This window comes from Lepus europaeus, chromosome 18 (genome assembly GCF_033115175.1).
Source record: "Lepus europaeus isolate LE1 chromosome 18, mLepTim1.pri, whole genome shotgun sequence".
NCBI lineage: Eukaryota > Metazoa > Chordata > Mammalia > Lagomorpha > Leporidae > Lepus > Lepus europaeus.
The window spans coordinates 4,884,761-4,908,755 of NC_084844.1; the positions used below are offsets into that span (position 1 = coordinate 4,884,761).

The window sequence follows — 23,995 nt, forward strand, 5'->3', positions numbered from 1 at the left end:
AGGGGAGGGGGAGAGGGGAGGGGAGGGAGGGGAGGGAGGGGAGGGGAGGGGAGGAGGATGAGGGGAGGGGAGGTGGGGAAGGGAGGGGGACGAGGGGATAAAGAGGGGAGGGAAGGGGGAGAGGAGAGGGGATAAAAAGGGGAGGGGAGGGGGAGAGGGGAGGGGATAAAAAGGGGAGGGGAGGGGAGGGGGAGAGGGGAGGGGATAAAAAGGGGAGGGGAGGGGGAGAGGGGATAAAGAGGAGGGGGAGGGGGTGGTGGAGGGGGATATGGGGGCGGGGGCAGCGAGCCTCCCCTCCCCACCTCGGAGAGCCTGGGCTTCACTGGTTAAAGGGGTGGCCGTGTTTTCCCACGGGCGCAGCCCAGTAGGTCCTGGGGAACTGGGTCTTAGGCCCCAGCCCCAGGGCCCATATTCTGTCAGTGTAGCCTTATTAATGCGCGCCCGCGGCCTTCCGGATGAAGCCCCTACCCCAGGTAGAAGCTAAACTGTTTATTCCCAGCACTGTCCGATTGTTTACGCAAACCACAGCGTCCATCCTAGCCTGTGGGCTAGAAGACTACAAGTCCCAGAATGCACTTCCACTTCCAGAACGCATCCCTTCCCTCAGCGTAGAGACCGGGCCAGGCTGAGCGCGAACTGCCTACTGGGAATTGTAGTCTCCAACTTGTTTGTGACGCAGGCGGAACTCGGGGGAGAGGGAGAAGGAATAAACTATTACCACGTGACGCCCGGGATCAGGTGGTTGGGCCAGCCTCCGTGCAGGAGCTGTGATTGGCTGGCTGTAATAAGAACGACGCCACTAGGGGCGGGCCGAAGTGGGGCGCAAGCGTACTGCGGTTTGAGTCTCGGGACCCCTCTCGGAGAGACTATGGCGCTCAACAAGAATCACTCGGAGGGCGGCGGAGTGATCGTCAACAACACGGAGAGGTGAAAACTCCGCGGAAGGATCCCGGAGGACAGCGGGGCGGGCGTCCCGGGTGTGGGCGGTGGGCGCAGACCCCCGCGGGGCGGACTGGTGGAGCGCCGAGGCGGGTAGCGGCTGCGGGCCCGTGGGGGCTGCGGTGCTGTGATCCCAGGGGCGGTGGTGGGTGGGGTCCTGGGTGGCCGTCGGGCGCCTTCCCCGGGAGCTGGGAGGAGCCGGGAGCAAACCTTGCCATTCTTGCGAGCTGACTCCCTGACTACGTGCGGGGCCCTGGGCCTCGGCCGGCTTGTGAGCGCCAACTCCCGCGCGGCAGGAACTTACTGCCATACGCGGGGCCTGGGTGGGGCGAATGAAGCCCCGGAGGTGGGCGCGCCACTGCCGGAGCCCCCGGCGCTGAGCCGCGCAGATGGGAGCTGCAGGAGAGAAGCCGACCCCAGAGTCCCCAGGCTTCACGGCCAGGCGTCAGCCTTCCAGCATGTTCCAGAACGCTTAGGTCCGGGCGAGAAGCCGAGGGCCCGGAGGGCACGGGAGTGGGTCCTTGTAAAGGTTACCACCCACCTTTGTCCCCAAGGCCTGCTGGCCTGGGTCAGGGCTGGTCCTGCTCCCCGCCCCTGCTCAGGGCATCGCTCCCCTCCTTCCATCCTATGGGATGGCCTCTCCTGCCCCGTAGGCCTGGGGCATTGACCAGCCAGGCCTGGCTTGAGCCACGCCGAGCCTGGTTCCCTCTCGAAGGCAGAAGGAACCGAGGAGCAACCTGGGTCTCCAGGGGGGACAGGGTGCAGGGAGGCCCGGACCAGCACCCAGACCGGGCCCTGCCAGGGGAGACTGCGGGGTGCCCTGGACCTCAGGGAGCTGGCCCTCCCTCCGTCCACCTGCTCTGCAGGTGGGCACTAACACCAGCTGGCCGCTGGGCACGTCTTCCCTCTGGGCCACCCCTCCTCCCTGCTGCTACGGTTGCCCGCCCACCCACCCCCAGTCGAGAAAGTTGTAATATTTGGGAAGGGGAGGGAGCCAGATGGGGCTGTGTGAACTTGGAGCTTTTCTTTCTGTCGTGTAATCGGAGTGGCCTCACGTTACAGACGGGCGTGTTGTGTCTGCGTGGAGCCTCTGCCTGACATCTCTGGATCTCCTGGGACTTTGTCTTTCTAAGTGGGACTTAAAATGTATCCGTCTGGGACCAGAACGGGCCGTCCTGCTGGGCCTGCCATCTGGCTGGGGGCTCAGTGTGCCTGTACTTAGTGCTTTGTTGTTTTTGGGAGACTCCCATCCGCTGATCTGTCCCCGAATGCCCACAGCAGCCAGCGCGGGGCCAGGGGGCCAGGTCTCCCACGTGCGTGACAGAGCCGCCGCCGCTGCCCCCCAGTCGGGAGTGGGGACCAGGGCTGGGTCCAGGCTCTCCATACGCAGTGCAGGTGTCCCGGGGGTGGCGCCTTAGCCACCAGGCTGATTGCTCGTTTCAGAAGAAAGCTGTGTCTGTAACTGAGCCTGGTGTTTAACACTGGGTGAGTAAAATAGTGGGTTCCTCCCAGGAAAACGCACGACCAGGATCGTCCTGGGGCTCCGTGGTCAGGTGTCCCCGCAGACCAGGAACCCCGAAGGGAGCTGTTTGAGAGGTGTGGCGTCAGGCCCGAGACTCTCAGACACGTATGTGTGCTCCGCTCAGAAGACAGCCGACAGAAACAGCCCCGGGACCCCCCGGGACCTAGGAGAGGCCCCAGATGGTGCGCCCCGCCTGGAGGCTGGAGTGGCCACGTGGGCTGTGGGGGACCCTGCTCGGCTGCGCGAGCCCTTTGCTTGCACTGTGAGGAGGGCCCAGTGCCCGGGGGTCACAGGTCCCACCTCTGCAGTGTCTCATCCGGGCCTCTCCTCTCCCCTGGTCGCAGCATCCTGATGTCCTATGATCATGTGGAACTCACGTTCAATGACATGAAGAATGTGCCAGAAGCCTTCAAAGGGACCAAGAAAGGCACGGTCTACCTTACCCCTTACCGGGTGAGTTGCGCAGCGGCACCGTGGGTCTGGGGGCTCAGGGGTAGGTGAGTCCCGGCCGTAGGTCAGCCTCAGCCTGCGGGTTGAGGGGCTTCTGGGTCCTGGGCAAGGTTGGTGCTTCCCTCTGTGCCGTGTTCCCGGACCCCGGGGCCATCTGTACAGCCGAGTGGGCTGCTGGCAGTGAATCGGAGCCGACCCCGGGGCGCCGCCTGGAGGCCGGCGGCCTGGTTGTCCAGCCTGAGTGTCTGTGAGAGTAGCCGGTGAGGCCTTTGTGCTCACCCGGAGTGATGGACGTGGTAAACAGGATGCGGTAGCCTGGCTGCAGCCTCCAGGCTGGGCAGCGAGCCCAGCGAGCCCTGCAGAGAGAAACGCCAGATTGCAGAACCGGCCTCGCCTCCCAGTTGCCCACGCCGGCTTGGAGATGAGCACGAGTGGATGTTCTCGGAGGAGGAGCCGGCTGTGGCCACCGAGGGCCGTGGAAAGACGGCCGCGAGCGACAAGCAGCAGGGCGCGTTGTCAGGATGGGTTTTTTTTATTATTTTCACTACTTAAAAAGCGGAGCGCGCACGCATAAGAGAGAGAGATCTTCCATTCGCTGGTTCCTCCTCCAAATGCCCACAGCAGCCGGGAGCCCGGAACATCTCTGGGACCCACGTGGGCGGCAGGGCCTCAGCACTTCGGCTGCCCCCCAGAAAGCAGTAGCGAGCGGCCGGACTGGAAGGCGCACGCCTGCGGCAGCACGACACCTCTCCACGTCTTCAGGCTGTGATCGCCGGGACGTGGCCGCGACAGAGGAGCCATGAGACGCGTCTCTGCATGGCTAGGGTTGAAAGGAATCCAAGGTGGCGTCTTCGCCCCCAGACTGGAGTCAGGACGTTAATCCCCCGAGGGCTCTCCACACGCACGCAGGCCGGGTTCGAGCAGCGATGTGGACACCCACTCTGACGCCCCTGCCACTCTGCTCTTGCCAGTGGGCACAGCGCAGGCCAGAGGCTCCCCCGGCTCCTGGGCCGCTCCTCGGGCAGCCCCTCTCACTGTCTCTGCCTGAAAGGCCCTCCCGTCTGCTGAGTCACCCCCGAGTGCCTGCGACAGTGGGCGTTGAGCCGCCTGAAGCCGCGAGCCAGGAACTCGCCCTGGGTGTCTCACGAGGGGGGCAGGGGCCCGTTGACAGCAAGCTGGAGTGGTGAGCAGAGCTTGGGCTGAACCCAGGCACTCTGGTGTAGGACGTGGGCGACCCCGGGGTGTCTCAGCTGCCACGCCACGTGCCCAGCCCTCCTTGCCCCCTTGAAGTGTGGCCCGTGATTGGCATGCTGTCTTGTGAGCGTGTGAGTCTGGTCTCTCCCAAGTGCACAAAAGGTGTTGGCTATATAAAGCTGTCGCGGGAGCGTGTGGTGTGGAGAGGACCCTGGGTTGCCGCCGGCACCGGGAGCAGACACCCCGCACAGGAAGCCGGCCGGAAGCCCCGGCTGGGCAGGCAGTGGCCAGGCGCTGATGGCGCGCGTCCTCCTCGCCCCAGGTCATCTTCCTGTCCAAGGGGAGGGACGCCATGCAGTCTTTCATGATGCCCTTCTACCTGATGAAGGACTGTGAGATCAAGCAGCCCGTGTTCGGGGCCAACTACATCAAGGGCACGGTGAAGGCCGAAGCCGGAGGTAGGTGGCAGGGCCCGGGGAGGGGCTCCGGGCACGTGACTGTCACCTGGAGGTGTCCTCCGCACACCCTCATTGCCCCAGCCTTGCTCTGGGTTAATTTCAGGGGAGAACCTGGGCTCCCAGCGGGGTGGCACAGATGGGTGTTTGGTTGCCAGGAGCTGGGGAGAAGTGCCGGCCCTAAAGATGGCAGCTCCGTCCCCCTGTGCGAGAGTGAGCCCCGTCCAGGCGTTTGCTGTGACCCGGGGATGTGTTCAGGTGTTCCCAGTGGGCAGCGGTGAGCAAGCCGGAGAGGCCTTACTTTGTGGCCGGCTGTCCCGCAGCACAGCTAGCCGGCCCTGAGTCTTACTGGGGGAGAGCTCTCGGTCCCCTGGGGACGGAAGCCAGGCTGGAGGGCCCTGGTCGGCCCTTGGGGCAGTTTGGGTGAGGGTGTGCTCTGCCCCTGAATACCACCTGGTGCTGGGTGCGCGTCCCCTTGAAGCCAGGCTGGAGGGCCCTGGTCGGCCCTTGGGGCAGTTTGGGTGAGGGTGTGCTCTGCCCCTGAATACCACCTGGTGCTGGGTGCGCGTCCCCTTGAAGCTGCCGGGGGTTTATTTGGAATGCAGAAAAGCGGCCTTGGCTGGTCTTTGTGCCGAAGCGATGATAGGTGGGGGAGGGAGGACAGACTCCTTCTGGGAAGGAAAACCCCCTGATTCAGTTGGAGGGGGGCAGCGGCGCAGCGGGAGCCCCTGCCGAGTGGCCTGGGCCCAGGCGAGCCCCCGTGCATTGCTCGCCCTGACCTTGCCTTGTGAGGGGACCTGACCTGTTCCTTTTCTGTGCTGTTCACTGACCCTGGCCCTGCTCAGGCGGCTGGGAAGGCGCCGCTTCCTACAAGTTGACCTTCACAGCAGGGGGCGCCATTGAGTTCGGACAGCGGATGCTGCAGGTGGCCTCTCAAGGTACTTGGCTCCAGACTTAGGGGCCAGGACACAGCGATTGGTGGGGTTCTGTTTGTGTCCTCTTGGTTTGGTTTGGTAAGCTCCCGGAGTGGGAGGAGCCGTGGCGCCTGCCTGGCAGGTGTGTGGCATTCTGACAGCGGTCTGGGCTCAAGGACATTTTCCTGGGGCTGCATAACAACAAACAAAAACCCAACCATCAAAGTGCCATTGCGCAACCATTTCAGCTAAAACGCTGGCCTGGCGTGCATGGCGCCCAGCTCATCGTCCACCCCTCCCTGAGCCTGCATCTGGCCCTCCATCCCCTGCCCTGGCTTTGACCCCTCTCCTATCCCTGACTGAGGCAGACCCACACAGGCATGGGGAGTGGCGCGGGGTGGGCGTGGGCGTGTCTGCTGGGACCCAGCACTTCCCCTTGGCGGGCAGCGGGACCACCCTCCCCACAGCCCCGAGGCAGGCGACGCTCATCTCTCTCTCCCCTTGTGCTTATAGCCTCCAGAGGTGAAGCCCCCAATGGAGCCTATGGGTACCCTTACATGCCCAGCGGGGCCTATGTCTTTCCCCCGCCAGTCGCCAATGGAATGTACCCCTGCCCTCCAGGCTACCCCTACCCACCGCCCCCACCTGGTGAGTGTGTCCCCTGCTGCCCGCCTTCACCCCCCTAGCCTGCCCACTAGCCATCCCTCCCAGGCCAGGGCCTCCAGAGGGGCGACTCCCGGACACTGCCGAGGCCTGCAGGTGCCGCCAGAGAGCTGGGCTGGGCGGCGCCCGGGAGGCAGCCCCTCAGGGAGCCGGCTGGCTGCTCAGGCTCGATGTTGCTCTCTCGCCAAGCAGAGTTCTATCCAGGACCTCCCATGATGGACGGGGCCATGGGATATGTGCAGCCCCCACCACCACCCTATCCTGGGCCCATGGAACCTCCGGTCAGCAGCCCAGATGTCCCGTCCACTCCTGCAGGTGAGGCCCCGGGCGGTGAGTGGTCCTTGGGCACCCGCCCTCTCCTCGCCGTGGAGAGCCCTGGAGAGTGGCCAGAGCCTGCTGGGAGCTTCCAAGTAGTGAAGAGCCCTGGCTTGGGGACCACCCCACGGGACTGGTCGGGGGTCCAGGCCCCTGTCCCTGAGCTGGCCCTGTGCCCTGGGGCCAGGAAAGCCTCCCAGTGTGCCCCGGGCCCCTCATCTACAGACAGGAGGTCTCAGCCACCTGCTGAGCTTACCTCGAGGTTAGGTGGGGCGGGACGTTTCAGAGGACTTGGAAGAACTCTGCCAACAGGGGCAGGTGCCGGGGCCCTTAACTGCTGCTCTTGGTGATGGAGCTGGGTCCCTAGCACCTGCTGCCCTGGGCCTGTGGGCGTGGGGGCTGCTGGATTGCGCACAGCCCCTGGGCAAGTAGCAGCAGTCGGGAGCTGCTGTGGCACAGTGGGTAAACCGCCGCATATGACGCCGGCCTCCTGCTCCCTGCTGATGAACCCGGGAAGGCAGCATAGGATGGCCCAACTGCCTGGGCCCTGCACCCACGTAGGAGACCCAGGTGGAGTTCCTGGCTCCTGGCTTCAGCTTGGCCCAGAGCTGGCTGTCTGGGGAGGAAACCGGCACATGGACGATCTCTCTCACCCTGTTGCTGTCTGTCACTCCCTTTCGTAGAGAATACAGCTTTTAATAAAAAAAAAAAAAAAATGGAGAGGTGGGGATGTCACCAACGTTGTTCGTTTGCTTTCGCAGCCGAGGCTAAGGCTGCAGAAGCAGCTGCCAGCGCCTATTACAACCCAGGCAACCCACACAATGTGTACATGCCCACGGTGAGTGTGACGAGGCCCGGCCAGCCCCGCGGCCCAGGCAGGGGCAGGGGGCTACACCTGCTCTGAACCTTCTAACCTGTCCTTTTTCCCTTTCCAGAGCCAGCCTCCGCCACCCCCCTACTACCCCCCGGAAGATAAGAAGACCCAGTAGAGCCCGCCCACCTCCCTGCCTCCACCCTCAGGCTCTCTCCCACCTGTCCCTGGGGCAGGTCTGCTGACCAGCAGTCCCCAGGAGCTGGCCTTGCGGGAGGGGCGGGCCCGGCCTCTGGATCCACGCCCCCAGCTGCTCCCCCAGCTCAGAGCCCAGCTCTGGGGCTCTCCTTGGGAGCACGGGCTGCCCCGTCCCTGGTTTGCTCCGGTAGCTTCTCCCCACGGCGGCGCTCTTTGGCCACCTCCTCACCGCAGTCCAGCTCCCCGGGTCTGGTAACCTCCCGCACTCTGTCCTGAGCTCCGGCAGACCTGCCCCGTGTCTTCCCCGCAGGTCCCTGCAGGCCCTGGCACCTCCCCGCGCTGGTCTGTTGTGTAGCCCGGGAAGGCCCCATCCCGACCGGCCAGCCAAGGCCCCGCCACCCCAGCTGCCTCTCCTCCTTAGCTATTCCGCCACCACGAGGCCACTGCGGCCGGGACGGGAGCCGCTCTGCCCCCTGCTAGCGCTCCTGAACTCTGCTTCCCGAGCGGAGCTGAGCAGTGCACGTGTCCCCCACGCCAGCCAGGCGGGCTGGGGACCAGGCCCCCGCCCCGTGTGCTGCCGAGCCCTGCGCCCGCCCCGCGGCCGCTTCCCTGCACCCCTGGATGCACTAACATTGCTCTCGTTTGTTCCCAGACTGGCCACCGAGTGAGGAGATGGTTATTTAAAGAGAATTCCCTATTTATTTGACAAAAAAAAAAAATCCAGTTAATATATTAATGTGAAGTAAACCCTGTTTGCACCTTGATTTGTTTGCTAAAAATGTGAAATAATAAAATGACGTAACTGGAAGCTCGGGTGTCTGCTGACTTCTGGCAGGCAGGCTGCCGGCCGGGGGGAGGCGACACTGGGAGACGGAGCTGAGCCCCTTGGTCCCCAGGCCGGGGGAGGCTGGGAGACGGAGCTGAGCCCCTTGGCCCCCAGGCCGGGGGAGGCTGGGAGACGGAGCTGAGCCCCTTGGCCCCCAGGACGGGGGAGGCTGGGAGACGGAGCTGAGCCCCTTGGCCCCCAGGACGGGGGAGGCTGGGAGACGGAGCTGAGCCCCTTGGCCCCCAGGACGGGGGAGGCTGGGAGACGGAGCTGAGCCCCTTGGCCCCCAGGACGGGGGAGGCTGGGAGACGGAGCTGAGCCCCTTGGCCCCCAGGACGGGGGAGGCTGGGAGACGGAGCTGAGCCCCTTGGCCCCCAGGACGGGGGAGGCTGGGAGACGGAGCTGAGCCCCTTGGCCCCCAGGCCGGGGGAGGCTGGGAGACGGAGCTGAGCCCCTTGGCCCCCAGGCCGGGGGAGGCTGGGAGACGGAGCTGAGCCCCTTGGCCCCCAGGCCGGGGGAGGCTGGGAGACGGAGCTGAGCCCCTTGGCCCCCGGGATGGGGGAGGCTGGGAGACGGAGCTGAGCCCCTTGGCCCCGAGGGCAGGCGGAGGCTGGGAGACGGAGCTCCTTGGCCCCCAGGCCGGGGGAGGCTGGGAGGCGGAGCTGAGCCCCTTGGCCCCGAGGGCAGGCGGAGGCTGGGAGACGGAGCTGAGCCCCTTGGCCCCCAGGACGGGGGAGGCTGGGAGACCGAGCTGAGCCCCTTGGCCCCCAGGACAGCCTGTTGCCCCCGGGGCCTGGCTACAGCGGAGGTGATGTTGACTGTCACCTGGCCAGTGGACAGGCGCTGGAGGCTGGGCCTGGCCCCATCCTGGTCCCCAGCTGCCAGGCGGCTTGCCTTGTCCCCTGCTGGCTGCTCTTGGAGTTGCAACCTTGGCCCAGGGACTGCACAGCAGGAGGGCGTTTAGGCCCCCTGGCGTGGGTCAGGACAGAAACCTGGCTGTGGCCGCACCCTCCCCGTCCTGTTCACCATCCTTGGGACAGGTGGGAGGGGAGGCCGGGAAACAACCAGCCAGGCCCTCCCCTCGTGCTGGGCGCAAGGTCTGCAGGTCACAGGGCTCTGGGGAAGCCCGAATTTGCTCTAAGCCAGTCCCTGGGAGAGACTGGCAGCCCAGCCTCTTCCTGTTGCGGGCCCCACCCAGGAGCGCTCTGGGTTCCCCTGAACCCCTAAGAGGGGTTTGGAGGAGCACCCTCCTGACTTGTGGTGGGGGCAGGGGCCCCAGGGCCTTCTCTGGCTATCACAGCCTGCCCTGTCACCTCCATGGAATGTCACCTGTGGGGTGGAACAGGCTGCGCTGTTGGCTGCGGGCTCGGGAGCCGCCTCCCAGCAGCTCACGCCCCAAGCCCTGCCCAAGCCTGGGAGAGCTCTGGGCGTGGTGCTGTGTGTGGGTGGGGCAGGGCGCTGCCCACCGGCCTTGCCGCCCTTGCTGGGAGCACCGGGCTCCTGCCCAGGGCCTTTAGGGGAGGGTGAGGTGGGGCTGGCCAGCCCGCAGGGTCCACCCTCCGTGCCAGCCTGGGGAAAATCCTTTGAGGCTCCCGGCTGGAGAAAGGTGAGGGGGCCTGGGAGACGGCCCCCACACAGCGGGGACACCCTGGCCCTTCCGGCCCTCTCCGGCCCTCCCCTCCCCCGCCCTGGCAGAGGGTGGCAGCCTGGGCTGTTTTACATCATCCTGCGGCTTCGCTGTCTCCGCTCCACGGCAGGGGGACGGCAGAGGCAAGGGCAGAGCGGGCCACCATGGCGACACACCCGTCCCACCCCCAGCGGAGGGGCCCCCTCTTGCGCCAGGCCATCAAGATAAGGCGCCACAGGGCCAGAGACCTGCCCCAAATGAACCAGGAGGTAGGAGTGACCTCAGTGGGAGAAGAGCCAGCCAGGGGGTGGGGGGGCTCTGTGGTCTTGGGGCTCCGGGAGCCCCAAGGTCCTGCCCCACCTCCATGCTACCCAAGCCCCTGGGTCAGCAAAGAGGGGGCTGTCGTGTGCTCTCTGAGCCACTGTGGGCTCAGGGCAGGGCTCGGGGTGTCCTCTGGGCCCCCCCTCTGGTGGGCCCAATCCCCCGTTCCCCGCTTCTCCAGAGGCAGAGGAACTGGCTCCATGAGGTGGGGGTGTCCCTGCTGTGCAGGGGCTGCTCGTGCACACAGCCCAGCAGCCCCCAGGACTGCCTGGCACCCCCCTGGTCTCCCACCTCCTCCACCGTGGGGCCTCACTTCCGGTGCTGGGGTGAGGAGCTGAGGCCACCGATAAGCAGAGCTGTTTCCTCTGGGGCAGGAAGGGAGGGCGGGGGCCGGGGTCGGAGGACTCTCAGCACCCATGGACCTCAGCAACAGGGGGCCAGGGGGCCAGGAGGCCGGACCCCCAGGAGGCCTGCTGCAGGAACAGGTGTGGGGCATTGGTGGGCTTGGAGTCCGGGTGCGGGGCCTGGGCTGCCCTCAGCTTTAGCCTGAACTTGGAAAGCCACCCCTGCCTGTCCAGGCCAGGCCTGGGAGGACACCTCGTCTCCACTTGCTCCCCAGATCGAGCCTGCCTCGCACCCCTTCTCCTCCGAGGAGGTAAGAGTCCCAGCGGGAGGCGGGGTGCAGAGAAGTTGGGGTGGCGGTGGCGGGCACATCTGGGTCTCGGCCGCCTCCTCCATACGTGGGGTGCCTTGCCCTGGGCTGAGCGTGGGGTGTTGGTGCCGGGGTGGCCGGTGCCCGCCGGGGCTCCCGGGCTGACCCTCGTGTCTCAGCGGACGCTGCTCTACGAGGAGGCGCTGTACACCATCCTGCACCGCCTGGGGCAGCCTGAGCCGGGCCACGTGAGGGAGGCGTCCGAGCTGCTGTGCTACCTGCAGGAGGTGAGCCCCCCTCCCTGCAGCCTGCCCCAGGAGCCCTCTCTTCGCCTCTGGCGCTCCCACCGGGGTCCCCAGCCTCCCGCAGCCTGCCCTCTGCCTCCCCCCCAGGCCTTCCACATGGAGCCCCAGGAGCACCAGCAGCTGCTGCAGCGGGTCCGGGAGCTCGAGGTAGCCCAGCGCCTGGGCCGGTCTGGGCTAAGAGGGGCCTGGGAAGCCCGGGACGGAGTCCCCGGGACTCAGGCTGCCCCTTCCTGACCCTCCAGAAGCCAACATTTTGTCTGAAGGCCACGGTGAAGCAGGCCAAGGGCATTCTGGGCAAGGATGTCAGTGGTGAGTGAGGGGCGCCGAGCCTGACCCTGAGCTCTCAGGGGGCCCTGGTGCTGCAGGCCCCACGCTGGGGGTCTGAGCTGGGGGGCCTGCCCAGCCGCCCTTACCCTCCCTCGGGAGGGGCTCTGCCAGGGGTGGGGGATGGTGAGGGGCTCTCCGCTGACTCCCTCCTCCCCAGGCTTCAGTGACCCCTACTGCCTGCTGGGCATAGAGCAGGGGCTGGGCGCGCCGGGGGGCAGCCCCGGCTCTCGGCGCAGGCAGAAGGCCGTGGTGAGGCACGCCATCCCAGAGGAGCAGACGCATCGCACCCAGGTCGTCACCCAGACGCTCAACCCGGTCTGGGACGAGACCTTCATCCTGTACGTGCGGCCGCCGGCCCCTCCCCACTCAGGCTCCTCTGGGGGGCAGGGTCTCCCTGGCTGGGGGTGGGGCTTGTTGGGTCCCTTGAGACAGACAGGGGCCAGAAAGGACAGAAAGATGACACAGACACCACACGTGGCTGCTGGGGCTGGGAGGATCGCAGCCTCTCTGGGTGGGTGGGGGGTGGCCCCATGCCCGACCTTAAAGGGGAGGAGGAGCTTGGAGGGAGGGGCCAACAGTCCAGGGATACTGGGAAGATGTGCGATGGCAGCTTCCTGGGGCAGGATCTGGGCTGGGACCTTGTGGGCTGGTCTGGGGCGGGGGGTCTCCTCCCTCAAGCCCCTCAATTGCTCCTTTTTCTCCCTTTAGGGAGTTTGAGGACATAAGCAAGGCCAGCTTCCATCTGGACATGTGGTGAGTGCCGGCCTGCCCTGGGCGCCGGCCGGGAAGGGAGCGCCCTCCCGCGCCCTGCCTCCTGCTCACACGGTGCCCACCAGGGACATGGACGCCGTGGAGTCCATGAGACAGAAGCTTGGCGAGCTCACGGACCTGCACGGGCTGCGGAGGTGGGTGCTGTGACCCCAGGCCCGGGGCGGGTGGCAGGCGGGAGCGGGTTCTAGCCTGAGCCTCGCACTCAGCCTGGCTCCCGCAAACGGGACCCCTGGACAGGATCTTCAAGGAAGCCCGGAAGGACAGAGGCCAGGATGACTTCCTGGGGAATGTGGTTCTGAGGCTGCAGGTGAGGAGTGCGAGGGCCCCGAGGGGAGCCGCAGCCCTGCCCCCGTCCTGTGAGGACCCCAGGCTCACAGGCCCAGCCTTTCCTTCTACCAGGACCTGCACTGCCGGGAAGACCAGTGGTACCCCCTGGAGCCCTGCACGGAGACCTACCCGGACCGAGGCCGGTGCCACCTCCAGTTCCAGCTCATTCACAAGCGGGTAGGCCCAGGGCTCGGGCCAGGGGCGCAGCGGGGTGGGGGTGGGGTCCTCCCTGATCACAGCCCCTGTTGCAGAGAGCCACTGCGGCCAGCCGGTCCCAGCCCAGCTACACTGTGCACCTCCACCTTCTGCAGCAGCTCGTGTCGCACGAGGTCACCCGGCACCAGGTACTGTCCTTCCTGGGCGGGGTGCGGCTGGGAAGCCCTCGGGCCCTGACACCCGTCCACCGTGGTCCCCAGGCAGGCAGCACCTCCTGGGATGGGTCGCTGAGTCCCCAGGCTGCCACCATCCTCTTCCTGCACGCCACGCAGAAGGACCTGTCCGACTTCCACCAGTCCTTGGCGTGAGTGCAGAACCCCGCGGGAGGGCCGACGGGTGCCTGCGGCCTCTGCCTGCCCCCCCCCCCCGCAAGCTGGCGCCCCAAAGCCCAGCCCTCCGGAGTGTTCTCATGTGCTTTAAGCTTGCAAAGTCCTGGAGGCCTCCTGCCCTGACCAGGGCTCCAGCTGCCCGTGAAGCAGCAGTGGACCTGCAGGGTGGCCAGGGCGCAGTCACGAGGCCGCTGGGCCCACTTCACTCTCTCCTCTCCAGAGTCCTCCTGGGCAGTTGTGTTGGCCACCCCCGCCCCAGGCCTGACCCATTGCCAATGCCGTGGCTTTGCAGCCAGCCCACATGTGCGGGGTGCCCTGTGTCCCAGATATGCCAGTGCATTCCAGACATGCAGGAGAGACACTCCCAGGGTCCCGGCCGGCAGCTCCGCGGGCCTCGGTGGAGGCTGGGCGCTGGAGAGGGAGGCCGGGAGAGGGCAGCTCTGAGCACGGCCAGTGTGTGTCCCGAGGCAGGTGACAGTAGAGATGAGGGCTTGGAGACCAGCGGTGGGGGGGAGAGACGGGGGTGAGGCTGGGGGGTAGAGCAGGCACCAGGTGGTGAGGGGCCTGGCTTGCCCACAGGGCAAGCGCCCGCGACACAGGTGGCGGCTGACTGGCAAGGCCTCGGCCCGTCCAGCTGCCCTCTCCCCAATCCTGTGCCCGCCCACTCAGGCGCCCCTTCTAGAGGGAAGTTGTGCCGGCGTCTGCACAAGGGCTCGAGCCCCTGCATTTGATTTTTTTGGACAAAGTAAAAAATCCAGAAGTTTGAAAATCACGAATACCCTAAAATTGAAGAAACGGGCACTTTGAGGCGCACCTGTGGAAATAAGCAGGAGAGTCCTGCAGGCCCCCAGGCGTGCGCAGGTGGAGGGGGCTCTGCGGGCAGCAGGAGGGGTGCTGTCCCGCCCCGGGCTGGCTGAGGGCCCCCTGTCCCTGCAGGCAGTGGCTGGCCTACAGCCGCCTCTACCAGAGCCTAGAGTTCCCCAGCAGCTGCCTGCTGCACCCCATCACCAGCATCGAGTACCAGTGGATCCAGGGCCGGCTCAGGGCAGAACAGGTGGGCACAGGGTGGGCCGCGGGGCAGGGGGCTGGGCAGGCAGGTGTCAGGGAGGGGCAGGGGGAAGGAGAGGTTGCGCAGGGCCCCTCCCAACGGCACCTTCTGGCCCTGTAGCTGGAGGAGCTGGCCGCCTCGTTCAGCTCCCTGCTGGCCTACGGCCTCTCCCTCATCCGGAAGTTCCGGTCGGTCTTCCCCCTGTCCGTCTCCGACTCCCCGGCCCGGCTGCAGTCTCTGCTCAGGTCGGTGGGGGTCTGCTGGCAGAGGGAGGGCGGCTGGGTGGGGGCAGGCCTCTGGGACACAGCCCTGCCGTCTCTCAGGGTGCTGGTACAGATGTGTAAGACGAAGGCCTTTGGAGAACTGTGCCTGGACAGCCCCCCGCTGCCTCAGCTGGTGAAGGAGGCCCTTCGGGTATGGCTCGCCCCCCCCCCCGCACCCCGACCCCGGGCAGGAAGAGGCGGGCGTGTGCCTGGGCCCGGCCATCCCTCCCCGCTCACAGCCTCTCTGCCCACAGACAGGCACTGTCGAGTGGTTCCACCTGAAGCAGCAGCACCACCAGCCCATGGTGCAGGTGAGGGGCTTGGGCGGCAGGGCGTGGGGGAGCCCGCCTGCCTCAGCGCTGCTCCTCACGGACTCTGTCCCTGCCAGGGGGTGCTGGAGGCGGGCAAGGCCTTGCTGGGCCTGGTGCAGGATGTCACCGGGGACCTGCACCAGTGCCAGCGCACCTGGAGCAAGATCTTCCACAGGTGAGCAGCCGGCGGGGCCGGGAGGGGAGGGCAGCCGAGCGGAGGGACCTCCTGGGTGGCCCCGGTCACACCCGGCCCTTTCCCGCAGCGTCCTCAAGATCGACCTCTTCTCCACGGCTTTCTTGGAGCTGCAGTGGCTGGTGAGGCCCTCGGTCCCCAGGCTGCGCCCCGGCCCAGCTCTGCCGGCCTGCCCGCCACGCTCCCTACATCTTGCCTTCCCTCGCAGGTGGCCAAGCGGGCGCAGGACCACATGGCGGCCGTGTGCAGCCCTGTGTCCCCGGAGGTGGGCGAGAGCCTTTTCCAGCTCTACGTCAGCCTCAAGGAGCTCTGCCAGCTGGGCCCGCCGCCCTCCGAGAGGTAGGCAGCAGGTGGCTGTGGGCAGGGCCGACGAGGGCCTGAGGCCTTGCCCCGGCTGAGCCTCCGCTCCCCACCAGGGACGGAGTCCTGGCCCTGGACGGCTTCCACCGCTGGTTCCAGCCAGCCATCCCCGCCTGGCTGCAGAAGACATACAACGTGGCCCTGGAACGTGTGCAGCGGGCTGTGCAGATGGACCAGGTGGGGCTGGGGGCGGGGCTGAGGCTCTGCTGGTAGAAGCAGGTGCCTAATGCTGTCTTCCCAAGTGCTTGGGCGGAAGTGTGGCTTCTCTGCAGAGGGGGTTCTGAGCAGAGCAGAGCCTGTTCCCTCCACAGCCCCCTGCCCAGCCCCTGACTCGGCAGTAGCAGCTGCTCTGTGAAGGGAAGGGGGTGGGGGCTGGGTTTGGTGGCATCCAGAGCCGCCTCCCTCCCTCCCTCCCTCCCACCTACCCTCCCTCCCTCCCTTCCTTCATTTCTTTTTGTTTGACTAAGGAATTAAAAAAATATTTATTTGAAAGCTACAGAGAGAGAGAGAGGGAGACACATACACACAGAGATCTTCCATCCGCTGGTTCACTCCCCAGCTGGCTGTAACAGCCAGAGCTGGGCCAGGCCAAAGCCAGGAGCCGGGAGCTTCATCGGGTCTCCCACATAGTGGCAAGGACTCAAGCACTCGGGCCATCTTCCTCCGCTTTCCCACGCACATTAGCAGGGAGCTGGATCAGAAGCAGAGCAGCCGAGACACAAACCGTAGGGAATGCCGGTGGCAGGCTGAGGCTTCACCTGCTACACCATGATGCCCAGCCTAGCCCCCTTCTTTCTAAATGCTCTCCCCTACCCCAAGCTGGTGCCCCTGGGTGAACTGACCAAGCACAGCACGTCGGCCGTGGATCTGTCCACCTGCTTCGCCCAGATCAGCCACACCGCCCGGCAGCTGGACTGGCCAGACCCGGAGGAGGCCTTCATGATCACTGTCAAGTTTGTCGAGGTGCAGTGTCTTCCTCTGTGCCCTTCCCCCTAGCTGTCCGCTCACCGTTTCTCCTGGCTCTGGCACAGCCTCGAGGCCTGTGTCTGATATTCCAGGTCACCCCTCTCCCACCCGTCCTTCCTGGATGCCCCCCCAACAGATCCCCTCTGTCCACCCCACCCCAGGACACCTGCCGGCTGGCCCTGGTGTACTGCAGCCTCATTAAGGCCCGAGCCCGTGAGCTCTCTGCAGGCCAGAAGGACCAGGGCCAGGCAGCCGACATGGTAAGGGACAGAGCTGGGGGCCGCGGCGGGCCCACGGTCCTGGCGCTGTGTGGGATGAGTGACGCCCCTCTGCCCTGCCTGCCCCCAGCTGTGTGTGGTGGTGAACGACATGGAGCAGCTGCGGCTGGTGATCGGCAGGCTGCCCTCCCAGCTGGCCTGGGAGGCCCTGGAGCGGCGGGTGGGGGCCGTGCTGGAACAGAGGCAGCTCCAGAACACCCTGCACGCCCAGCTGCAGGGCGCACTGGCTGGGCTGGGCCACGAGATCCGCACCGGTGTCCGCACCCTGGCGGAGCAGGTATCTGGTCCCCACCGTCCCTGCTGCAGTCCGAAGCCTGACCCTGGCAGGCCCCGGGCTACGTCCAGTGACGAACGTTCCTGGCCTCCCACGTTCTGTGTCCCCAGCTGGAGGTGGGCATTGCCAAGCACATTCAGAAACTGGTGGGCGTCCGGGAGTCTGTCCCGCCTGAAGATGTGAGTGTCCCCCGCCCGCTGCCCTCCAGCTCTGTGTCTGTGGGTTCACCAAGGGGGTCAGCACGGGCAGGGGGCTGAAAGACTTGGGGTGTCAGAGCCCAGTCCCCCAGATTGGAACCAGCCATGTTCTCTCCTGGGCCTCAGTTTCCCCCTTGGATGCTCAAGAGGGCATCTGGCTCAGGCTTGGCAGCCCCTGGGTCCTGTCCTGCGTCCCTGTGTCCGTCTGTCCCCTCACCTGGAGCAGGTACAGTGACACCTTGGATTGTTTGGTGGTGGTGGTCGTGGTTGGTGAGGGGTTTATTCCCCTAATCCATCAACTACTTAGGACACGCCCATTTTGTCCCAGGCATTGATTTAAGCGTTGGGGATGGACCAGTGAGCAGGACACAGTCTGCCTTCCTAGCACCTAGGGGAGGTGAAAGGCAAACTAGATAGGAAATATACATAACCCCAGCAGCGGGTGTAACACACACACACACACACACAGTGCGAGACCAGGAGAAAGCAGAGCGCAGGTGGGCAGCCTCCGACGGCCGCTGCGTTGGTAGGTAGCGGTCAAGGTGGCCTTCCCAGGGGCCGCAGCTGAGCCCAGAGCCCCGCGGATTGCTACAGGAGGAGGGCAGAGGACAGACAGCAAGAACAAAGGTGCAGACCCGGCAGGTTCAAGGGCGGGAGAGGGCGCCCGAGTGGCCGCAGCAGCCCGAGCCGAGAGGCCAGGCGGGGCAAGGCCCTGCAGACTGCAAGACTGCACCCACCAGCCCCTAGGGGCGGGGGTGGGACTGAAATGGGCCAGAGCCAGACCTGCTCCCTACCCCTCTGCAGGCCATTCTGCCGCTGATGAAGTTCCTGGAGGTGAAACTCTGCTACATGAACACCAACTTGGTGCAGGAGAACTTCAGCAGGTGCACAGCAGCCCCCGCCCGGCAGCGCCCTCCACGTCCCCCTCCATGTCCCCCTCCACCCCCACCTCTCCTCCAACCCCCACCCCCACCTCTCTCCCACCCCTACCCCATCCCCACCCCCCACCTCTCCTCACCCCCACCTCCACCCCACATCCACACCCCACCTTTCCTCTCACCCCCACCTCCACCCCACACCCCCACCTCTCCTCTCACCCCACCTCCACCTCTCCTCCCAACCCCCTCCACCCCCACCCCTCCACCTCTCCTCCCACCCCCACCTCCACCTCTCCTCCCACCCCCCTCCACCCCCACCTCTACCTCTCCTCCCAGCCCCACCTCCACCTCTACCCCCACCCCCTCTCCACCCCCACCTCTCCTCTCACCCCCACCTCCACCTCTCCTCCCAACCCCCTCCACCCCCACCCCTCCACCTCTCCTCCCACCCCCACCTCCACCTCTCCTCCCACCCCCCTCCACCCCCACCTCTACCTCTCCTCCCAGCCCCACCTCCACCTCTACCCCCACCCCCTCTCCACCCCCACCTCTCCTCTCACCCCCACCCCTACCTCTCCTCCCACCCCACCTCTACCTCTATCCCCACCCCATCTCCACCTCCACACCCCCTCCACCCCCACCTCTCCTCCAACCCCCACCCCTTCTCCCACCCCCACCTCTATCCCCACCCCATCTCCACCCCCACCTCTCCTCCAACCCCCACCCCCACCTCTCCTCCCACCCCACCTCCACCCCCACCTCTCCTCCCACCCCCCTCCACCCCCACCTCTCCTCCCACCCCCACCTCCACCTCTACCCCCACCCCATCTCCACCCCCACCTCTCCTCTCACCCCCCCACCCCCACCTCTCCTCTCACCCCCACCTCCACCCCACCCCTCCTCTCACCCCCACCTCCACCCTCACCTCTCCTCTCACCCCCACCTCCACCCCCACCTCTCCTCTCACCCCCACCTCCACCCCCACCTCTCCTCTCACCCCCACCTCCACCCCCACCTCTCCTCTCACCCCCACCTCTCCTCCCACCCCACCTCCACCTCTCCTCCCACCCCCCTCCACCCTCACCCCCACACCCACATCTCCACCTCTCCTCCCACCCCACCTCCACCCCCACCCCTATCCCCACCCCCCTACCCCATCTCTCCTTCCACCCCCACCCCTATCCCCCCCAACCTCCACCTTTCCTCCCACCCCACCTCCACCTCTCCTCCCACCCCCCTTCACCCTCACCCCCACACCTCCACCTCTCCTCCCACCCCACCTCCACCTCTCCTCTCACCCCACCTCCACCCCACACCCCCACCTCTCCTCCCACCCCACCTCCACCCCCACCCCTATCCCCACCCCCCTACCCCATCTCTCCTTCCACCCCCCCTATCCCCCCCACCTCCACCTCTCCTCCCACCCCACCTCCACCTCTCCTCCCACCCCACCCCCACCCCACCCCCCCCTCTTTCCCCGGCCTTGCTCTCCGTGACCTCCCTCGGGGGGAGCTACCAGCTCTGCTCGCTGTCTCACTGTTCAGCTCGGGGCACAGCAGGTTCCTCGCTGGACGCGCTGCCCTCTGCCTGCCCCCTCCCTTGCTGCTGGGCCCGGCTTCTGGGCCTCCCTGTCTGCTTCCCAGCCCTCCTGACATCGCCATGAACAGGTTCCTCCCCGCCCCCGCCGCGATCCAGGGAACTTTCAGTTGGGGTCTCTACGGGCAGGGACCCAGAGCACCAGGCAACTGGGCATGGAGTGGACGAGATTCCAGCTCCACCGCTACCCGGGGCCTCGAGCAGTTCCCGAGGTTCCCATTGCCGATGACTAAAGTTCCGTCCTGTACTGAAGATTAGCTGGGTCATGTGACGCGCTGAGCGCACTGTCCGCCCAAAGCGGGAGGTCCATGACTGACAGGGGCAGCGAGGCCCAGCTGATGCTCTGCGCCTGCGTGGCGGCTGGGCCCTGGGGATGCGGCCAGCCCCGCCCCCGGTCCATGACTGACAGCCGTAGCGAGGCCCAGGTGATGCTCTGCGCCTGCGTGGCGGCTGGGCCCTGGGGATGCGGCCAGCCCCGCCCCCGGTCCATGACTGACAGCCGTAGCGAGGCCCAGGTGATGCTCTGCGCCTGCGTGGCGGCTGGGCCCTGGGGATGCGGCCAGCCCCGCCCCCGGTCCATGACTGACAGCCGTAGCGAGGCCCAGCTGATGCTCTGCGCCTGCGTGGCGGCTGGGCCCTGGGGATGCGGCCAGCCCCGCCCTCCTAGGGCTCTGCTCCACCCCCAAGTGGTACTGCCAGGCCCCCCCCCGGGGGGGGGGGCCTCACAGCCTGCCTTTTTTCCTTTCCCTCTTTTTAAAAAGATGTATTTATTTAAATAACAGAGGGGAGAGAGAGAGGGAAAGAGAGGGGCCAGGCCAAGGTCAGGAGCCAGGAACTCAGTCTGGGTGTCGCACAGGAGTGGTGGGGTGGGCCCGAGCACTTGGGCGGTCATCCGCTGCCTCACCAGGTGCATCAGCGGGGAGCTGGATCGGAAGCGGAACAGCCGGGACTTGAACCGGCACAAAGCCATGGGATGCCAGAGTCGCAAATGGTGGCTCTTAACCTGCTGTACCCTAATGCTGGCCTCTAACTGACCACTGTTAGTGTAGGGCTCCCCGACTCCGCATCACACTTTATTTTCTTTTGGCCCCTAACCGCTGGACTCTTGCTGGACACGTGTTACACTTCAGGTCATTCTCAGGGCCGTCTGGTCACCATTTCCTTCTCCCTTTGGGTGGGACATACCCACCCCGTATGTGTGTGCACGCTGGCCGCTCTGTCCGGAGCAACCTCCCCTCCTCCACGGCTGCTTGCTGGGGCTCCAAGCTGTCCCCAGGAGCTTCCTCACTGGTGTCGGGGGTCGCCCCCTGCTTGTCCCCCTGTCTCCCAGAGACCAGCCCTGGCCTCAGCCTCCGGTGTGGGAGGCAGCGGGGGGTGGCCTCCCCTTTCTCAAGGTCGCCTTTGTCTCCTCCCCTGGCCACCTGGCCTGTGCCGCCCCCGCCCCCAGCCTTCTGAGCCTGCTCTGGACTCACACCCTCGTCGTGCTGGTGGACGCAGCCGCTGCCCAGCGCAGCTCCCCGCTGGCCTCCAGCAGGCTGAAGACGGCTCTGCAGGTAACACCGCCCGCCGCACTGCGGGGGTCGCCCGTGCGGGGAGCGTGCCTGGGCTCACCTCTGACTCCCCCCAGAACCTGGAGATCTGCTTTCACGCCGAAGGCTGCGGCCTGCCGCCAGCGGCCCTGCACACCACCACCTTCCAGGTAGGCCGTCGGGCGAGCCCCCGTGCCCGGGACCGCCTACATCATCTGCGGCCCCCTTATTAAAAATGATTACGGATTTTGGGAACGGGACTGCAGGGCACTCACCTGGGCGCCGAGGGGTGGGAGGGGTCCCTCCCCGTTCCAGGCGCAGGAGGGGACTGGGGTGGGGGCTTGGCCCGGCCCTGTGCGGGGCACCGGGCGCCCCCACAGCCCCAGTGCCCCCGCGAGGCTGTGCTCGGGCACGCCGATTCAGGATTCTCGGTGTGCCGTGCCCAGGCTCTGCAGAGGGACCTGGAGCTGCAGGCGGCCTCCAGCCGGGAGCTCATCCAGAGGTATTTTCGCAGCCGCCTCCGGCAGCAGGTGAGCCCGCCCGCCCTCCCCGGCTCCGCTGCAGCCCGGAGCCCCGCCCCGCCCGCTCGGTCCCAGCTGACCCTGCGCATGCTCCCCACCCCAGGCGGAAACCACCTCGGAGGACCTGGGGGCTGTCACGGTCAAGGCCTCCTACCGAGTCTCGGAGCAGAAGCTTCGCGTGGAGCTGCTCAGCGCCTCCAGCCTGCTGCCCCTGGACTCCAATGGTGAGCGCAGGCTGCCCTTGGGCCCCTGCCCTGGCCCTCCCTCGGCCGGAGCTCTGGGTACCGGGGGTCAGTGTTACTGAGCTGGGCGTAGCTCAGGGGGGCTGTGGGGCTGGCTGGGAGGCCCCCAGCCAACACTTTTTCAAGGAAGATTTTATTTATGCATTTGAAAGGCAGAGTGACAGAAAGAGGGACCAACCAGCTGCCAGATGACCCCAATGGCCTGGCCGAAGCCAGGAGCTTCATCCGGGTCTCCCACACGGGTGGCAGGGGCCCGACCACTCATCCACTGCCTTCGGGGGCGCTTCAGCAGGGAGCTGGATCTGAAGCAGAGCAGTGGGGGCTGCGACCGGCGCTGGGCGGCTTAACCCGCCGCCCCACACCAGCCCGGTCAGCCAGCATTCTTGCCAGGCTCCAGTGACCCCTTCGTCCAGCTGACCTTGGAGCCCAGGCACGAGTTCCCTGGGCTGGCACCCCGGGAGACGCAGAAGCACAGGAAGGACCTTCACCCCCTGTTTGACGAGACCTTTGAGTTGTGAGTCCCCACTCTCCCAGCCCCTCCGCTCCCTGGAGGCTCCTCTGAGATGGCCACCCTAGGGCTGAGGGAACCTGCTGTTCCCCGAGACAGGTGGGCCTGGGAACTCAGCATCAGCCTGTGCTCAGTGGGGCTGTCACCCCACATGGCCAAGAGCTGTCAATCAATCCTGACCCCACTGTCTGGCTCCTCCCCAGCCTGGGCCTGTCCTCTGGATTGTCGGGGTTGGGGGTGGCAGTGCTCGGGGCAGGCAGCTGAGGCTGCCCCTGTCCCCCAGCCTGGTGCCCGCTGAGCCATGCCAGAGGGATGGGGCGTGCCTGCTGCTCACCGTGCTGGACCACGACACGCTGGGTGCTGACGACCTGGAAGGGGAGGCCTTCCTGCCACTCTGCTCCGTGCCTGGTCTGAGCAGCTCTGAGGAGCCTGGCGAGGTGCCTCAGACCCGCCTGCCCCTCACGTACCCCGAACCCACTGGTAGGCCAGAGCCCATGAGCCTCAGGTGGGAGAGCTGGGGTGGGGGAATCAGGCTGAGAAATGCCTCCTCAGAGCTGGAGCCGGGGCACAGGCTGGGGGTGCTGCTTGTCTCCCTCTAATTGAGACCAGGGAGCCGAGGCGTGGCCAGGTGGGTTGGGGCACCTAGCCGGGAAGAGGGGCCTGCACCGCTGAGCAGGGGTACCCCTGCGCGCACGCCTCCTGTATCTACAGGCGGTGTCCGTCCTCACAGCCGGCCTGCGAGGCAGGTGGGCGGACTGTGCTTTCACGGGTGGCTGAGCCCTGCAGACACTGGCCGGCTAGCTTCAGGTTCAGCTCCCACACAAACAGGCTCGAGTTGGGGCAGCCTCACCCCTCCCCAGGCCGCGTCTGGTGTGCCCGTCACAGGTTTCCTTCCAGGTCGGGACGGGGTGGCGTGGGCAGTGCTGTGCCCGCCCCCAGTCAGTCCCTTCCCCTCTCCCCGTAGGGGATCCAATCCTGCAGCTGCTGGAGAGCCGGAAGGGTGACCGCGAGGCCCAGGTCTTTGTGCGGCTGAGGCGGCTGAGGGCCAAGCAGGCTTCCCAGCATACCCCTCGGTCAGGGCGGTAGCAGCGGGGGTTCCTGTGGACTCCTCTGTGCCGTCGGGGGCTGCCTGGCCTCTCATGGAGATGGGGGGCACCGTCTGCTGGGTTTCCACTCCCTCCTACTTCAGCCCCGGCCAGTGTCTTCTGCCACACCTTGGCAGAGAGGGGGAGGGCACCTCCTGCCCCATCTCCTCTTGGAAGAGGCGGTTTCGGTGGAGCGGGGTCGTCCAGCCTGTCTCAGCGCCTGGTCCCAGGGCTGCAGACGCCATGCTGCTCTGGGGAGGAGCCTGGGGCCTTCTGGCTCTGGTGTAGGCTCCAACCGACAGCAGGGCTGGTGTGGGCAGAAAGGACACAGGCCAGTTTGTGTCTGCTGACAACACTGGGGACAGCACCTGTCACCTAGAACCTTTCTTAACAAAAATAAAATGTTCCAGTCATCTCACAAAATACGCTTTTGGCCTACACTGGGGCCCAGAAGGCTGCTCCGGTCACCACATCTCCCCAGCCCAGAGACCCAGAGCTGCCGCACTCAAAGCAGGAGGGGCTGTGAGGCTGCAAGACCGGCAGTTCCGGTGTTCTGGCCACGGGCTCTGGCAGATCACCTCCCA

At 66.3% G+C, this 23,995-nt stretch overlaps 3 protein-coding genes across 10 annotated transcripts in view; 2 read left to right on the top strand and 1 right to left on the bottom strand.

The window, feature by feature from the left end:
* Nucleotides 1–802: 802 nt before the first annotated feature.
* On the top strand, nt 803–8,263 carry WBP2 (WW domain binding protein 2). Of its 2 annotated transcripts, XM_062216603.1 has the most exons (8): nt 803–927; nt 2,806–2,914; nt 4,428–4,563; nt 5,406–5,498; nt 5,988–6,122; nt 6,330–6,452; nt 7,214–7,290; nt 7,388–8,263. In XM_062216603.1, the coding sequence occupies exons 1-8, from the start codon at nt 869–871 to the stop codon at nt 7,439–7,441; spliced, it is 786 nt and encodes a 261-aa protein (XP_062072587.1). In that variant the 5' UTR covers nt 803–868; the 3' UTR covers nt 7,442–8,263. The 2 variants fall into 2 exon arrangements, with proteins under 2 accessions (XP_062072587.1, XP_062072586.1); XM_062216602.1 differs by lacking the exon at nt 5,988–6,122 and having other exon boundaries at nt 806–927.
* A 1,522-nt stretch (nt 8,264–9,785) lies between these two features.
* Nucleotides 9,786–23,412, top strand: UNC13D (unc-13 homolog D). 4 transcript variants are annotated; one of them, XM_062215443.1, is made up of 33 exons: nt 9,786–9,893; nt 10,045–10,183; nt 10,855–10,890; nt 11,067–11,174; nt 11,280–11,339; nt 11,435–11,501; nt 11,677–11,857; nt 12,228–12,272; nt 12,356–12,424; nt 12,528–12,597; nt 12,690–12,794; nt 12,869–12,961; nt 13,034–13,137; nt 14,099–14,216; nt 14,331–14,455; nt 14,534–14,624; nt 14,728–14,784; nt 14,862–14,959; nt 15,048–15,099; nt 15,186–15,316; nt 15,394–15,514; nt 16,157–16,300; nt 16,465–16,563; nt 16,652–16,858; nt 16,966–17,034; nt 17,857–17,936; nt 20,974–21,079; nt 21,154–21,225; nt 21,502–21,585; nt 21,680–21,800; nt 22,209–22,332; nt 22,610–22,806; nt 23,291–23,412. In XM_062215443.1, exons 2-33 carry the CDS (start codon nt 10,079–10,081, stop codon nt 23,410–23,412), a joined length of 3,261 nt encoding a protein of 1,086 aa, XP_062071427.1. In that variant the 5' UTR covers nt 9,786–9,893; nt 10,045–10,078. The 4 variants fall into 4 exon arrangements, 3 of the variants coding, with proteins under 3 accessions (XP_062071427.1, XP_062071429.1, XP_062071428.1); XR_009868421.1 differs by lacking the exon at nt 22,209–22,332 and having other exon boundaries at nt 23,291–23,380; XM_062215445.1 differs by lacking the exons at nt 22,209–22,332; nt 22,610–22,806.
* The window catches only part of UNK (unk zinc finger), a 35,644-nt gene continuing 35,056 nt past the window's right edge, over nt 23,408–23,995 (bottom strand). For 2 of the 4 annotated variants that reach the window (XM_062215447.1, XM_062215446.1), the window contains exon 17: nt 23,409–23,718. In XM_062215447.1, coding sequence (XP_062071431.1) covers nt 23,512–23,718 — 207 coding nt within the window. In that variant the 3' untranslated portion in view covers nt 23,409–23,511. Of the gene's footprint in view, nt 23,719–23,995 lie in introns of all 4 variants that reach the window. The other 2 variants (XM_062215448.1, XM_062215449.1) reach the window with 2 other exon arrangements.